This window comes from Primulina tabacum, chromosome 6 (assembly GCF_025594145.1).
Source record: "Primulina tabacum isolate GXHZ01 chromosome 6, ASM2559414v2, whole genome shotgun sequence".
NCBI classification, from domain to species: Eukaryota; Viridiplantae; Streptophyta; class Magnoliopsida; order Lamiales; family Gesneriaceae; genus Primulina; species Primulina tabacum.
The window spans coordinates 1,646,475-1,663,591 of record NC_134555.1 but is presented as its reverse complement, the minus strand read 5'-3'; the positions used below and the strand labels follow the sequence as shown (position 1 = coordinate 1,663,591).

Genomic DNA, 17,117 nt, shown 5'->3' with positions numbered 1-17,117 from the left:
TGACGTTAAACACTGAATCTGAGAAAAGAGAGAAATCTAGAAATTAACACAAAATAGACCAATATATCAAAAGGAGTAAAATTCATTTGAAATCGAAAGAAGCAAAAATAATAAAGTAAATTATACATATATTATGCATTTAATTATACAATATGATGAAATTAAGTAATCCAATACTCTAAAATATTGTTTGTGATTGTATGTATATGTATGTATATATAGGAAGGAATGCTTATGCAGTGATACATAAAAAGGTGGTCTCCCCCATCGTATTTCAAACTCTCGTTTGAAAATGAGGCTTACTTGACCAAACTTCTCGCTGTTCCCCATTAATGTCAGCTAGCATCCTTACTCCTCCTCTCTCTTATCCAATTCCTCCAACGGTATGTTTGTGTTGTAGGCTCGGAGTTTGTTTTTGTTTTGTTTTGTTTTGTTTTGTTTTTTTTACGTATTTGTGTAACCTCTTTTTCTGAGTATTGAAAGATCTGCTAAATGGGACTTTTTTTTTTCTTGCAGGTGTTTGAATTGAGCTGAGGAGAAGCCAGGTTTGTAATGGCGGAGGATTTCGAGGTGATGTCGAGCTTTTTCCCGAGAATTCGGATCTGATTTTTGAATTTGCTGTCCTGCTTCTCGGAATTTTCGGCTTCGTTATTCGAATAGAAAAGTTTTTTTTTTTTCATTATAAAATTGTTTTAAATTTTTGCTTGTCTCTCGCTGTCGGGTGTGGTTGGAAATTTCGAAAGGAATATGGAGAGAGCTCGACACAGGAAGTCCAAAAGTGTTTCTGGCTTAGATGGTATCGTCTCGTTCGTTAGCTGTTTTTCGTTTAAATTTTCCGATCCATCAGCTGCCGACTATGTGATTTTATAAGTTTTGTTTTTGGGTCTTTATCTAAAGTTTTAGCTTTCATGTAAATATTAGGAGGACGAAGTTGAACAGTTTATCCATTCTTTGTCCTGTTGCGCACGAAGAGAAGCTTAAATAAAAAAAAAACCCCGAAATTTTCACTCTCAGCCCTCAGGGTCCTGATGATGCGTGAATTTAGTGAATGAGGTTGAGATGAATATTGGTTTTATTCATGCCGTGTCTAAAATATATTTTGTTTGCAAGAGTTATGAAGTGGGATAATCACTCTGGTTTTATTAGCATTTTTTGTTCCTCCATGGAATTCTCTACTTAAGATAAGTTATAATTGTTGTGCCATGTCTTTCCTCCAGGGAAACTTTACTAAATCTATCAAATGAAGCAAAAAAAATAAAAAATCATTCTATCAGGAATCGATATCTGAACATACAAAGCTCTTCCCCTGACGAATTTCACTGTGACTTTTAATGTTTATTATGCTTTTTTGTTACTTTTTGGTAACCCTTTGTGGCTTTGATGGTTGAGTAATTTGTATTCTTTACAGGAAATGGGCAGATGCTGAAGCAGAAGGACTGCTCAAGATTGTCCATGGATTCTCGTGTTTATATCGATGGAAGCACCAAGAATGATATGGTGAGTTTATCTTTTCTTTAATCTGTATGATTTAACAGTAAGAAATTAGGAAAATCATTTGCTATTTTGCTTAGATGCTGCCATGGTTCTAAAACTTGCTAATTAAACTTTTCCCCAGCCATTTGTGTTGGAATTTGGCCAAAGCACTTCAGGAAGAGCCACTGGAACACCGATGAAGAAGTTACTGGCATGTGAACTAGCAAAAGAAGTTGAACCAAAGAGACGCTCGCCAAGTATTATTGCCAAATTGATGGGCCTTGAAGGGATGCCATCCCCCAGTCATGTTCATAGACAACATAAATGGTTTTCAGAAAACCATCAGCCAAAAAATCATTTAACTAAAGCCCAAAGGAATACCCTACTCTATGATGGGCGATCAAACAGCAAAAGTCCGATGGAGCAGCTAGAATTTAAGGATGTTTACGAGGATCTGGAAGCATCACATGTAGTTAATCAGCGTCGTTCGTCGAGATGGAGTGCGAGCTCAATGCTTATGAAACCTGAAAAGGTACTCATGCCAGCAGAAGTTTATGGATGCAAAACATCTTTTTGCTGACGAAAAATTTCAGCATTTGGAAGAGATGAATGGCACCTTAGGTTCGCTAGATTCAAGTAAGACCATGTTGTTGAAATTTCTCGAGAATCCAGATTCTTTAGTTGTGAAGAATTTGCATGATCTGCAAGTTGACCATTCCAGGAAGCCATCGGATTATGCAAATTATGACAGCAATTTCAAAGCATGGAAAGCAGCCAGAGATATTTCAACTAAACATGACAACTGTTCTCATCCCAACCGCAAAGACGGTCTTCTTCTCGACCCACACAATCGCCATGTAGCTCATATTTCTTGCAAGTCTTCAAAGGTTCGACCAGACAACAATGCGAAAAGGATTCTTCCCACGAGGATTGTTGTTCTGAAGCCCAATCTTGGGAAGGTTCAGAATGGGGGTGCACCTCTTTCGCCACCTGATCACTTGCATGATTGTCCCCCACATCTCAGGAAAATGACCGGATATTCAAGTTTTAACTGTACCAAGACATTAACATTTGGTAGGAAAGATTCTTCTTATAATATGGGATTCACAAAGCTCATGTCAAATGAAGCTAGAGAAAAAGCCAGGGAAATTACAAGACGAATGAAAGATGCTTGTGATGGGCCGATGGATTTGATGTCTTCTGGGTTCAGAGGATATGCAGGAGATGAGAGTTCGTATGATTCTTTTGAAAGTGAATCTGATAGTGATTCAGAGATGTTTAAGCTGTCGTCTAGAAATTCTTTTGATAGCAAGTGTGGATACCCATCTTATAATTTTGTTGAGTCCCATTTCAATATAGAGACGAAAAGGAAACTATCTGACGGGTGGAAGATGGCTCACAAGTATCAAGATGCAGAAATTGTTGCTAAGAAGAGGTCGTTGGGTGAAATGCTTGCCAAGCCTGATAAAGAAATGAAGCCTAAATTTTCGTATGTTAAGACGAGTCTCAACAGTACAAGCAAAGAACTTGGTAGCAATAATGGATCTGCTAAGTGGAATGGTCCTCTAGGCATCAGCTCTAGGGATGGTCGGGAGGATGAAATAAAGAAAACTTCATCTAGATCGAGATCTCTTCCACCATATGTTGGTGAAAGAAGCCAGAGAAGAAGCAAATGTCGCGATGTTTTGTCTACAGCCAAAAATCTGGGACACAGTGACCCTGTTAGTAATGGTGGTAATACGGTTGTGAAAGCAAATCTACGTTTGAAAGAAGGTACTTCGTCCAAAGATTCACAATCTAGGCCCAAGAAGCCTCTTCCCTGTCTGAACAGACCTATTAATGATCTAGATTCTTCGTTAGAAGCCAATTTGGAGATCCAAAGGGACACGAAGATTGTGAACTTACCCGAAAAACAACCCATGTTTCAGACTGTTTTGGAAGATGAAATCCGTGCAATTCCGGAATCTGATGTAATAAAGACTGCGGAAAATGGAAGCTCAATTTTACCTCGGAAACATTCTAAGTTGCTTCCAGAGCTAGAATCCTCCGCCGTGGATAAAGATTCTGCTGCCTGTGACCAAGAAGATACCCTTTTCCAGGTTTTGATTCTTCACTTTTTCAAACAATATTCATTGTACTTACTGCATGATTGGAAAATTGTACGAGCATCTCATTCTATGTCTCTGTCACTCTATTCCTCCCGAATATTTTAAAGGTTTTGTCCTCTTGAAATTCTTATTTCTTTTATTTTTTTTTTCAAAATTAAAAAATCTAATCTCTGTTGCTTGTCTTTCACCTCGTACGTAGGCGATAGAAGTTCTCATGGGGCAACATAAATTTTACTTTTTACTGAGTTTATTCAATTCATTTAATTGTTCATGATTTTCCAGAAAACACACAAGGTACCATCTGATCAAGATTCTCCTACCTTGGAGCGGCAGGGAATTGAGCTGGACTCTTCAGAAAGCTCAAAGGAGGCTGATCATTTCAGTCCAATGTCAGTCCTTGAGATTCCTTTCACAGAAGATAGGGCATCAAACACTGACAGTTTTGAGAAAGTCGGTGCTGAACTTCGTGGTATGAAATTAGTTGTACTATACTGTATCAGAAACTGTAATCCAGTGTGTTTCCAAGTTGTACGAGACAAACATAAAGCGAGAATGATTTTGTTGGATGTTCATTTTTCTTTTGCTTTGTTTGTTGCAGAACTTCGAATGCAGCTGCGACTTCTTAAGATGGAGTCCGGGAAATACACCGAGGAGGAGGTTGCACAAGAATCTCCAATGTGTTCTGAAGGGCAAGACACGTCCGACACCTGGGAATCTTCCTACATTTTTGACGTGCTGATGGACTCTGGTATTGAAGAATCTGGTCTCCATATATTTAAAACAGCGTGGTACACCCCGGAGTGCCCTCTAAATCCCAAGTTATTTAATGACCTGGAGAAGAAATACAACTATAACACAACTGTGTTAAAGTGTGAAAGGAAGTTACTTTTTGACAGAGTGAACTCTGCATTCTTGGTGTATTTTCAGCAGCACGTCGATACATGCCCGTGGGTCGTGGAGAAAAGATTGAAATTGCATCCAGATTTGCAGAAAGAAGAGTTGAGAGAAGCTTTTGAGAAGTTGATCGTGCAAGACTTTGCGATCGAGCGGATATCAGAGACAGTACTCCATCCGGAGACTAAATGGTTCGATTCGAAAGAAGAAATTGACATGATAGGCAATGAAATTGAAGCACTACTCGTAGATGACCTGATATTAGAAGTTTTCATGTAACTAATGTAACTTTCTAAAACTTACTTGTGTAGTTTAGTTTGTACAATTGGCGGATGAAAGGCTTGGTTTAAAGGGACGGAACCGAAAATTTTAAGTTTATATATATAAAGTTGATTATAAGCTACTTGTTTCGTTGATCTAGTCTTTTACATTATATATTCTAAAACCAAAATATTGGCATGTCTATTCCGTTCAGGAGCGGTATTTTTCAATGGAATCCATACGTATCTTATTTTAATCAATGTAAACTGTCGTTCAAATTTAATATTTTTTTTTTTGAGAGAATAAATTATTTTGAGTAGGTATTGTCTCACGAATCTTTATCCATGAGACGGATCAACCCTACCGATATTCACAATAAAAAATAATACTTTTAACATAAAAATAATATTTTTTAATGAATGACCCAAATAAGATATTTGTTTCATAAAATACGACCCGTGAGACCATCTGATACAAGTTTTTGTCAATTATTTTATGTTACGTCGATCACTTTTCAAAGTTCTAATTTTTTTCGAATGCATGAAAATCAAACTCTTGGCACAATGCATATTATTTAAACATCAAATACTAACGTCAAATATTAGAAAGATAATCGGATTACATAATATTCATTTAGCTACTTCAAGGTGGTTATATAAAATTTATTTAAACAATTAAACTTAATACTTTGTATGGAATAAGTATTTTAACACATATATTTTACATAAATAAATTACAAAATTAATAACGAAACCTAGAAACATAACTTTATTAAATAACAAAATAAAAATATCAATATATACAAATTAAATTATTGAAAAGTATTTAATTTTATAATAAAACAAACAAGTAAAAGAAAATTCTATTAATATCATGGCACCACACGCATCGGATTAATGACAATAGTGACACAAAAAACGACCACAGTGGGAGTCGAACCCACGACCTTCTGATCCGAAGTCAGACGCGCTAATCCACTGCGCTATGCGGTCTTTCATGAATCATTACATGATAGTTTAATAATTGATTCATAGTCGGATACGTCGGGAAAAAATAAATTCGCTGCGTGTTAATTGACGCTTTTATCATACATAAAAATATATATCTTCAGAACTTAATATGAAACTTTACTTTTTATTTCCTTAATTAATTAAATCTACCTTCCTTTCATAATAACAAAGCAAACTCAATACCTTAAAAAAAAAAAAAAAAACAAAGCAAACTCAATTATATTTAAATATGAGTAGGTCTCTTGTGCGTTCTCACGAATCTTTATTTGTGAAACATGTCAATTCTATCCATTTTAACAATAAAAAGTCAAACTCTTATCATAAAAAGTAATATTTTTTCATAGATAACTCAAATAAGATATACGTCTCACAAAATACGATCCGTGAGATCGTCTCATATAAAGTTTTGTCTTTAAATATTACATATATTTTTCGAGATTTGTAAAAAATAATAAATAAATATTATAACTTTTATCATTACAAACATTTTCCTCATGTTTTAATTTTTATTATATTTAATCTCTTAAAAAAAATAAGATTTATTTGTACTTTTTCATTTGTCGTAACATAATTAAATCTTAATTAATTTTCGAAGCAGCCCGCAAATGCGACAAAATTCAAAGCCCATGGTGTCGGGTGCCCCTTCATTTTTCGAGAGCTGAGAGGTTGTGATAAAAACATATGTTATATTATTATCTTGCTAAAATACCCAATCTTTAACATTTTTCAAAAAAATTTAAAATATATTATGCAATATCACACATAATATCTATGTATTATGATATACATGCAACACGTGTGCACGATTGATACTTGTACATATTGCTCGATTGTCAATCAACAATTCTATTTTATTTTTTCAAATCGATTTTATGAGACATTAAAGATATCAATTTTAAATGTATAAAATGATAATTGAAATAATTATATTAGAATATCAACTAGGCACAATGGCTTGTGGTGTGCCAACTTTCTACTCTTAAATTAAATTTATGAAATTTGAGTACTTTTATTTAAAAATAGTTCTCTTGTAAGACGATCTTACGAATCTTAATCTGTGAGACGGGTCAACCATACCGATATTCACAATAAAAAGTAATATTCTTAGCATAAAAAGGAATATTTTTTCATGGATGACCCAAATAAGATATTCGTCTCACAAAATACGACATATGAGATCATTTCACACAATTTTTTGCCCAACTTTAATATATCATTATTTTTTAAAAAATTGATTACAAGTTTTGTCAACATGCTTTAGCTTACTTTTTATGACTCAAAGGTCCACACACAAAACATTAATATTATATTATATGATATTATATTAAAATATAAAAGTATAAATTTGACTAAAAATGTTATTATTATTTGTTGTCACATTAAAATATTCTAGATGAAAGTAGACTTGGTAACGATAATCTCTCTCTCTCTCTCCTCTTTTTGGCTAAATATAGTTGAAAATGGAAAATGATTGAAACCCCGAAGCGTCAACCTGATTTCAGGCCCCCCCCCATCTCCCACTCACATTAATCAATTCTGCTGCTCCGCCGTTTGCCGCTGCTCCCGTTCCTCGGACTTCTCCAATGGATCTAAACAAATGATTCTTTAGCAAAGAATAAAGAGAAGAGGAGAAGGCGTTTTCGTTCGTGATTATGGGTGGCTTCAATGAAGAAGGTACGCAATTGATTATCTTTTACGCTTAACAAATTTTTTTTGGTCTTTGTTTGTTGTTGCTTGATTGCCAATAAATTGATTTTCTTAATAATGATAACTGCCAATTTGGTGTCCCCCCGGGGAGCTTATATTTTTCGTCTTCGAGATTTTTGTTTTTTAATTCTCAATCATCGATGTATAATGATGGGAGTTTTTATGTAATGTGGAGTTTTTCGGTGATAAATAAAAGATCCATTTTTTAAGAACTAGGAATGGCCTACAATTTGAGCTTGTGTTGACACTTATACGTGATTTGATGTTTTTCTTAATCCCGAATGCTTCGCAGCAGAATTTTTACGCAGATGTCTTGATTTTAATCAGATTACGATGATTGATAACAGGTGAGAAGGATCTCGAAATGGGCTTTAGTCTCGAACCCCGAACGCCTTCCCCTTCTCCTTCACCTTCCCCACGTTCCCCGGCGATAGTAGTATCAAACTCTAGCAAATATTTCACGACGTCAAACTCCAGCAAAGGATTGGCAGTCTCAAACTCGGGCAAATCTTTGGTTGTTTCCAATCCCGGTAAAGCATTGGTTCTTTCAAATTCGGGCAAAAGAATTGACCAATCTGGGAAAAAGAAGTACGTGAAACAAGTCACGGGTCGACACAATGACACGGAGCTTCATCTGGCAGCACAGAGGGGTGACGTTGTGGCGGTGAGGGATATATTAGGCGAGATCAATGAACAGATGCTTAAAACGTTGAGTGCAGCTGAGTTTGATGCTGAGGTAGCAGAGATAAGGGCTGCTGTTGTCAACGAGGTTAATGAATTGGGGGAAACCGCGCTTTTCAAAGCTGCAGAAAAGGGTTCCATTGAGGTGGTGAAAGAGTTGCTGCCTTATTCTACTAAAGAAGGAATCAGGGCCAAGAATAAGTCGGGTTTTGATCCATTGCATGTTGCAGCGAATCAAGGCCATCACGGTAGTTGAATATAACTGAATGCATGTCTATTAGCTTTTATACTATTAATTTTTTTTTTGTAAAATTGAGAATGACCAAGAGGATCAAATGTAAAAAGTTCTATATTTGATAATCATCTAATATTGCATTGCTGCTTCTATATTTTTACAGATATTGTTCGGATTCTGCTAGAGCATGATCCAGAGTTAAGCAAAACAGTTGGTCAATCGAATGCAACTCCCCTCATATCTGCTACTACAAAAGGGCATCTAGCAGTGGTCCAAGAATTGCTTTTAAAGGATTCTAGCTTGCTGGAAATAGCGAGATCTAATGGAAAAAATGCATTACACTTTGCTGCCCGACAGGGACATGTAGATATCGTTCAAGCTTTGCTTGAGAAGGACCCTCAATTGGCTAGAAGAACCGACAAGAAAGGCCAGACTGCCCTGCATATGGCTGTTAAAGGCGTTAACTGTGGAGTCGTGAGGTTGCTTCTGCGTGCGGATGCAGCCATTGTGATGCTCCCAGATAAGTTTGGTAACACAGCACTTGCATATAGCCACTCGGAAAAAACGTGCTGAGGTGAGTTATCATTCCAAGATTGAACATGCACACTTTTTTCATTTGATATCAGGCCCTTTCGGTTTATGGTTGTTTCTCAAACCAAGGTAACTGTCCGAGTTTAAAATATTGTTAATACTGTAATTGTAGATTGTGAATGAGCTCTTAATGCTCCGTGACACAAATGTAAATGCCCTGACACGAGACCACAAAACAGCTCTTGACATAGCCCAAGGGCTCCCTCTATCAGAGGAAACAGTAGAAATAAAAGAGTGCTTGACTCGGTACGGTGCAGTCAGAGCCAATGAACTAAATCAACCACGTGATGAGCTTCGTGAAACTGTCTCAGAAATCAAGAAAGATGTCCATACCCAGCTTGAACAGGCCCGTAAAACAAACAAAAATGTGAACGGTATAGCAAAGGAACTTAGGAAACTCCATAGAGAAGGAATCAACAATGCTACAAATTCGGTGACCGTGGTGGCTGTTCTCTTTGCCACTGTGGCCTTCGCTGCCATTTTCACTGTTCCAGGGGGAGACAACGATAATGGTGTGGCAGTAACAGTAAGCAACCCATCATTCAAAGTCTTCTTTATTTCTAATGCTATTGCCCTTTTTACGTCATTGGCCGTTGTTGTTGTACAAATTACTGTGGTTAGAGGTGAAATAAAATCTGAGAGACGGGTCGTGGAGGTGATCAATAAGTTGATGTGGTTGGCCTCAGTCTGCACTACAGTGGCTTTCATTGCTTCATCTTATATAGTTGTGGGTAGGCATAATAGATGGGCTGCAATTCTTGTTACCATCATAGGGGGCGTTACCATGGCAGGGGTTCTCAGTGCTATGACTTATTATGTGTTGAAATCTAGAAGGATAAGGCGAGTGAGAAAGAAGGAGAAGTATTCGAGGAGTGGAACTAATTCATGGCGACACTCAGATACCGATACAGAATTCAACCCGATATATGCTATTTGATGCTATCCATGGTTGCAATGGATAATAAAATCGACACCGAGGAAGGTTTAAAATAATGTCAATGAAACCCCGAGGTCAGTTCTTCACAACTTTGATCGAGATTTGGATTACATCAGGTTTGCTTCTATATAAAAGAAAGCGCCAAAAGCAATGCATTTATCAACTAAGTAGGTTTTGTAAAGATGTATAACCTGAAAGAGGTTCTTGTAGCTGGATATTTTGGATCAAGAATTGAGACCCTCCACAATATATATCAAAATATGAACTTAAATATCTTCGGTAAATGTAGAGACTTATGAACCCTTTCCTACTGTCGAATCGGTTCTGTGTCATAATTTTATGAGTAATTACACTGTGCAATTAGTCCTTTTCTTGTAGCATAGGCTTACTTGAATCCGTGACTTGTGAAAGATTCAGAAATGTTCTTGATTCGAGCTACGTGCATCTCTTCAAGAATGATGTTATTTTGTTTGCATATTGACTATTCCACCTTCTTGTAAAAAAAAAAAAAAAAACTCAAAGTGGTAACCCATTTTTTTCCAACCTACTGATTACCGATAATGATGAAAATAAATGATAATATTGGATATGAACGGATATTGGATATGCAAGAATTGATGTGGGCATTTTTCAAAGAAAATGTCTTCTTGAGAAAATATTTTAGTTTTTCTTTGCAATTATGTTGAGGACATATATTTAGAAAAATAATACTAAATGACAATGACATAACCAATGGGATTATTGGAACTGTTTTGGTCAATGTTCCTTTATGCTTAACTTTTGAATGAATCGGGCACTTACAAATGCATTGAACCGTGTTCGAATCCAACAAAATGGATCACTCCAACTGTACAAAAACAACACTAGCTAGCTAAATCATTGTACCTTTCTTATCCTCCATTTTAAGGCTCTAATAATTCATTCCTTCTTGGAAGTACAATAAAAACTATACATCTATCATCTTAATTAAAAAAAAAACTCTTGAATAATAATAAACACTTTGTTTTCGTCGCAAGTGTATCTGCTGAGCCGTTACAATGTTTTTTTAAAAAATAAAAATAAAAACCTTATGCACGTTGTAAAATAATAAATTCCATATTTTTTGCATTAAAGATAAAAAATTAGGACAAATATTTACAAAATGTTTGTATAAAAATGCTTTGAATAGGTCTTTTGTGAGACGGTGTTACGAATCTTTATCTGTGATAAGGGTCAACCTTACCGATATTCACAATAAAAAGTAATACTCTTAGCATAAAAAGTAATAATTTTTCATGAATGAAAGAGATCTGTCTCACAAAATACGATCTGTGAGCTCGTCTCACACAAGTTTTTGTTAAATGTTTTTTTACAACAGCTTCATAAAAGATTTTTTATTTTTTTTGAAAAATATCTTATTCAAACACATTTTAAATTTTTTCCCTTTATAAAATATCTGTTAATAATAAACTACAGAAGCCGATTTCTTATTAAGTTTCAATCATTCAGACATTTTTGGCAGTCATTATTATATATCACACAGTCAGGTTCAGTATTCCAGACAGGATTTAATGCATACCCGAAACCCGGAATCATATCCGGAAAATAATTGAGGATATTGAAATTATTACAGCAACATAAATTAATACTATGATAATGTACGTGGTCTTTTCAAACCAAGAAGGTGTACTACTACATTCAAGTCGGACCCAATACATAAAGTAATAGAGTCGATTTAATGCTTTTGGAATCTAATTTATATATATTTTTTTAAAAGGTCCATAAATATTTCAAATTACATAATATGAGAAGATACCTCGCAGCATAAACCTCTTCGAGCGCGAGATTTATTCGAGTTCGATCCATGTGATAGCGAAAAAACCTCGACCCACGCATTGACGATAAATAAACTTATAGCCAAGGGGGATTCTGCAATCCCTTTATTCAAAATATTTGCTTTGTTAGGGCATCCGCATCCGTCCACATTAATTTATGTTATTAACTTTCTATCTCCTCAAAAATTATGGGGTTCACGAGCCACATATTCATTACATTAACATTTTCTCATTATTAACACACTTAATTCATTTAATATCAACATTAATTATTTATGGATCTCACTGTCCACTTACTCATTTTTTTTAATTTTAATTAATTCAATATCTTTCTAATTTTGTTAAAATTTTATAACAAATATTATTAAAAATAAATAGTATTATTATTTTAAAAATAAATTAATTTCAATATTCATTAAAATATTATTAAAAAATGAAAAAAATGTTGGACTCTTTTATTTAAACGGTTAGTTTGACATTATATTCTAGTTTGACATTATGAAATTATGTAAAAAAAAATGTTGCACATAGCGACGGAGTAACGACGGGTTTTGAGAAACCGTCGCAAGTAGCGACGTTTTTCAATTTGCGACGATTTTTTCGTAAACCGTCGCTATTTACGAAATAATGCCGTTATTATGATGAATTTTTTGGCTGACAACAGCCAATATTAACGAATGTTAATAATCACCTGTTAATATACGAATATGGGTGCCCTTAGCTTGAGTTTGCAGCAAAATTTAGACAGCATCCGTGCACGGAAAACAGAAAGTTGAACCCCACTTGGTGTTGTAATCATAGGAGTGTGTGAAAGTTCTAATTTTTAAATATTTTCTGACGTTTTTTCATATCTCGAAAGTGCTGAATACTTTTCTTTTCTTTTTCTTACGCTTTTGCCTCATTTTTTTTCTGGTTATGCCTAAAAGCGGGTTCAGGTTTGTGCTTCGGCATTTGAGGTGAAAATTTTAACTTGGCCCGTTCAAAATTAATATTAAACTGTGATAAGTTGTTAGAATAAAGTCAACGATGTTAAATTAATAAAAAAAAAGTTTGAATTGTCGATATCGCCCTTGGGATAGAATATTGTTGGTCGAGTGGGAATGGGTTGTTTAGGTCATTTTCACTCATTTGAATCAATGGAATACTTGTACGCATCACGTGCATGCATATGTACGCATCTAACAAGTTGGAGTTTGGTTTTCTGCTTTAATTTTACAACTAAGTTTGTGATTTCAGCTCAATTTTGTCTTCACGTCAAATCTAAATGCAACTTACTTAGATATTTTTTTTCCATCAGGATTTTATATCTTTGATTTTGAGCAATGATTAATAATCTTAATAACGCCCAAAAAAGAAACTTAATTATCTGGCATTGCGATAATCAAGAAAAGATTGAAAACAACCATTTTATTTACATAGATTCTGAATTAATTATTCAGAAAAATCATGGAAGAAAAACATTAAATGGTGCAAATCCTTCTTGAATTCTTGGCTTTCTGAGAGCTCTTGCAATGTTCGATAGCTGCCTCAATTGAACACTCAACTTCGGTGACACTACTACTCCTTCGAAACAATTGTAACTCATGAAACCCATTCGAATTTAAAGATGATGAAGACGAACCAGTGGAGGAAGAGTTGGAAGAAGATAAAGACAAACACTTGGCCGGAGAATTACGCAGTTTAATTGCCCCGGAGAATGATTTCCTATGCACCTGATCCTCATTAGTCGCTTCCTTATCGAAGTTATTGATTATATTAGCTATTGTTGGATATGAGGCTCTTGCATTCTGTACTCCAATCGACTTTTTCTTGGAGATTTTGAAGGTCTCGTCGATTTTTGACAGATTATCTGCTTCTTTAGCAGAAGAGTGATCGTCGGAGCAAGCAGATTTAGTGAACAAAGATTTCAAATAAGTTCTTGAAGCTTTGAGCTTCTGCCCAAGAATGGAATAACGTTTAATCAGCTTAAATTTCTTGGACCATGACTTTTTTCTCGAGTGATTACCATTAACGAAACTGCTTAGTTCAGCAGACCATTCAAAGAAGTAATCATCAGGGTTCAGTTCACAGCTTACCCTGCAAGATTCCGATGGAGAAATGTTGCAAGAATCTAGAGGGGTATTTGAGTTTGTACAAGGTGCCGTGGAGCAAGCAGACAGGAATGGCATCGTGTAGTAAAAGTCTTCTTCTTCGAAATCTTCACCGGCTGCGGATGCAGTGTGAAGGAGGTTTTGGACCATCTGCAGCCGCGGAGGGAGGTGGAGAGGGAGGAGCTTGCCCTTGTAGAAGAGCTCATCAGCTGGAAAAATGGAGGTTTCATTCTCACAGCAGGATGAAGACATTTGAAACTCGAATTCTCTGCTGTGTGGAGATGAGTTTGCGGAGCAATGCAGCATAGAATTGAGTTCCATGTCGATGAAATCTTCATCTGTTGCAAGATTCTTGGCCATTTATTTTCATGAAAAGTAAAATCAATGGCTGGATTCTAATACTTTATGCTATACTGATGAATGATAACAAGCTTAGCGAAGAATTATGGAGGAGAATGGGCGGAGCATCCTCTTAAAAGGGAGATGATGGACACAATACGAGTCAGAAGAAAAGCTTTGAAACTGTCTGTAGAAATAATACCTTTTTTTAATTAAAAAAAAAACACTTTTAATTTTACAAATAAACCAACTTTTGGAATGGATATATGCAAAAATAGGTACCAAAGAATAAGGAAACACATTTAATGTTGTCGAAATTGGCAAATTCCTTAAATGTGGCTAGATTTATCGTTTTTCTTCGAGGAAAATTATATTTATTCAAAATTTGAAGTTTTTTTTTGCATATAACGTAAAATCTCTTTAATTATTACATCAACATTAATGGGATTTTCAAATTTTAGATTTATATAAAATTATTGAGATTTTGTTTCTTTTCAAATGATTGTAATGACACCAAATACTAGTAAAATCCCTTATCCGTTTCTGAATAAGAAAAAAATTTGTCATATATTTTTTCAAAATGTTTATTTTCTTTTCATATTAAAATTTTTAAACATTAATCTTCAACAACAATATTTTTTTTTCGAAAATAAAAATTTATTTTCATTCGGAGGACGTCGTTTAGTTAGGTATGGATCTACTTCTACATTCAATAAATTAAATTCGAAAATAACATAAAATTAAAATCGAAATCAGCGGCCCATTCTTCAAAGCCTTTTATTTCGGATCTATCATAATAACTATATAAAAATAAATATCATTCAATGGAAAGAATTGACGACTCATTGAATCACACGTTGACTAGGTCAGGACATGGGCATCTTCGTATCTTTGTTTGAACAAAAATTTGTCTCAGTACGATCGCAAAAGTCGTATTTTGTGAGACAAAATTTTTATTTGGCTCATCTATAAAAAAATATTATTTTTTATGCTAAGAAGTATCACTTTTTATTGTGAATATCGATAGGATTGATCCTTCTCACGGATAAAGATTCTTGAGACCGTCTATAAGAGACCTACTCCTTTGTGTGAGTCGGATTTCCAGCTCATAAAAATATTAAAAATATTATTTTTATTTTAAATATAGATCGAGTTGATTTATCTAATGAATAAAAATTTGTTAGATCGTGTCCAAGACTACCCAATTATTTGGTTGGACGGAGCCCAATTATAATTATGAATTATTATTTTTCTTGATATCAAAATTAAAACTCTATTATTAAATATTATATTAAATTTCGATATCACAAAATTAAATCTTAATAATTTTATTAAATCTTCAAAAATACTTGGGGAGTCAATTATGATTTTTGTTTCACAAACAAAACAGGTAAAAGGAGGCCTACACCAGATAGGTCGCATGTCATCTGACAAACTTCAAAAAGTGCACGTGTGTGAGCTATTTTCCTTCCGACGTGGCAAAATCGCATTGGTACGATATATTTGTGTAAAAACTAAGTACTTCTTACCCAGAAACACGCTTTTCTAAAGTTATACTATGTGTTACATTTCCAAAATCAAGACAGGCATTTAGCATTGCTAGTTTTTCAGTTGATGATAAATATTAAATGGGCTCTTGTGCAATAAAAAATTTATTAACTATCATATCTGGAAAATCACATATACTACATCAGAGTTCAGGGTGCATAATGGCCATCAAATATAGATAATGCTTTTTGATATCTTGTGGATGGGTCCACTACCCTCATCCCTAGCCCAAATGAAAGACAAGCTCATCAAAGACCCAAATATTCTCCTATAAATAATAGGTTTGAGCATACGATTTATTCATTCACTATATTGTTTTTCAGCAGCACCCTTAGCTGCTCTCCACTTATATACTCAGTCTCTGACTTGAGCGTCGAAAGAGCTACGTCAGGACACTCTCCTGGCCCCATTCTAACGGTTTTATTCGTCATTTCAGGCTCGAGACAATTTTGAAATTTGCGTCTGGACTAGTGACACTTGTTGGAATCGAATCCTAAATTTCCCGCGAGTATCACTTTCTAATTTTTTTTCCTTTTTAAAAACATTTTCGAATTCGACACCGATAATATAAAGTTTTGTACCTCTTAAATATTAATAAGTACTCGAAATCGGAGCTTAGCTCCACTGGTTTCACACGAGATTCCTGATGTAATGACTCAACTTCGAACATCTCCAACCCCCAGATTTAGGAATACCAAACAAAAATATTGGTGCTCGATTTAAAATATTTTAAGAGATGTAATTCAAATGTAAGGAAGAGATTCATGAATATTTTTCAATTTCTTTCATTTGTGGTGCTATCCAAAACTCCCACTGAATTTATTATTGCTTGTTTTGGATACGATGGCGAAAGGGGTAGTTGCTGGTTGAGCTACATCAACTAACCACTTTCATACTAAAAGCAAACCAATAATAAATTAAAACACACATCCATTTATCACAGATACGAATGTATGGTTATGTTAGACACATTTTATAATATTGGTTTAAAACTATCATTAAGGAAGAAAAGAAAAAAATAAAATTTCCGAATAAAATTTGAGATTATTTTTTTATGTAAAATATGTTTTAGAGAGAAATCAATCAACGGTCTTCGTATGTCTAAAAAGTGGTACATCACGAGTATACCAAAACAAACTTTCATTTGAAGGACCTTTATCTAATAATATAATGGGGAAATTTGCATTAATTTTAATCATGTATTATTTATTTTGCGATTTTGGTCAGTCTACATTATTAAATTTCAATTTTATTTTTTTTAATTACATTTGTAGTCATTTTTTCTAATGTGACGCATGTGGTGCTGATATGGCGATGAAGCATTGCAGATAAAAAATGACTAAAATTACTATAAAAAATGAAAGATGGATGGATAAAATTGAAATTTGATAAAATTGATGATTAAATTACAATAAAGCAAATATAAAAA

The 17,117-nt window shown here is 34.5% G+C and overlaps 2 protein-coding genes, 1 non-coding gene and 1 pseudogene across 4 annotated transcripts; 2 read left to right on the top strand and 2 right to left on the bottom strand.

Annotated features, from left to right (window-relative positions):
* Positions 1-232: 232 nt before the first annotated feature.
* On the top strand, positions 233-4,878 carry LOC142548549 (uncharacterized). Of its 2 annotated transcripts, none has more exons than XM_075656929.1 (6): positions 233-383; positions 517-570; positions 1,409-1,497; positions 1,616-3,572; positions 3,864-4,050; positions 4,180-4,878. In XM_075656929.1, the coding sequence occupies exons 4-6, from the start codon at positions 2,028-2,030 to the stop codon at positions 4,752-4,754; spliced, it is 2,307 nt and encodes a 768-aa protein (XP_075513044.1). In that variant the 5' UTR covers positions 233-383; positions 517-570; positions 1,409-1,497; positions 1,616-2,027; the 3' UTR covers positions 4,755-4,878. The 2 variants fall into 2 exon arrangements, with proteins under 2 accessions (XP_075513044.1, XP_075513043.1); XM_075656928.1 differs by having other exon boundaries at positions 517-796.
* Positions 4,879-5,654: 776 nt separating this feature from the next.
* On the bottom strand, positions 5,655-5,728 carry TRNAR-UCG (transfer RNA arginine (anticodon UCG)). The gene has a single exon. It is a non-coding gene; the product is annotated as a tRNA-Arg (tRNA).
* A 1,448-nt stretch (positions 5,729-7,176) lies between these two features.
* On the top strand, positions 7,177-10,361 carry LOC142548548 (ankyrin repeat-containing protein ITN1-like; annotated as a pseudogene).
* A 2,722-nt stretch (positions 10,362-13,083) lies between these two features.
* On the bottom strand, positions 13,084-14,392 carry LOC142547976 (putative membrane-associated kinase regulator 4). The gene has a single exon (XM_075656349.1). The coding sequence runs from the start codon at positions 14,159-14,161 to the stop codon at positions 13,172-13,174; it is 990 nt and encodes a 329-aa protein (XP_075512464.1). The 5' UTR covers positions 14,162-14,392; the 3' UTR covers positions 13,084-13,171.
* Positions 14,393-17,117: the final 2,725 nt, after the last annotated feature.

Coding starts and splice junctions, on each gene's coding strand:
- LOC142548549 (XM_075656929.1), top strand. CDS start 2,028: ATGGATGCAAAACATCTTTTTGCTGACGAAAAATTTCAGCATTTGGAA. Junction 3,573..3,863: donor AAGAAGATACCCTTTTCCAG/GTTTTGATTCTT, acceptor ATGATTTTCCAG/AAAACACACAAGGTACCATC. Junction 4,051..4,179: donor AGTCGGTGCTGAACTTCGTG/GTATGAAATTAG, acceptor TGTTTGTTGCAG/AACTTCGAATGCAGCTGCGA.
- LOC142547976 (XM_075656349.1), bottom strand. CDS start 14,161: ATGGCCAAGAATCTTGCAACAGATGAAGATTTCATCGACATGGAACTC.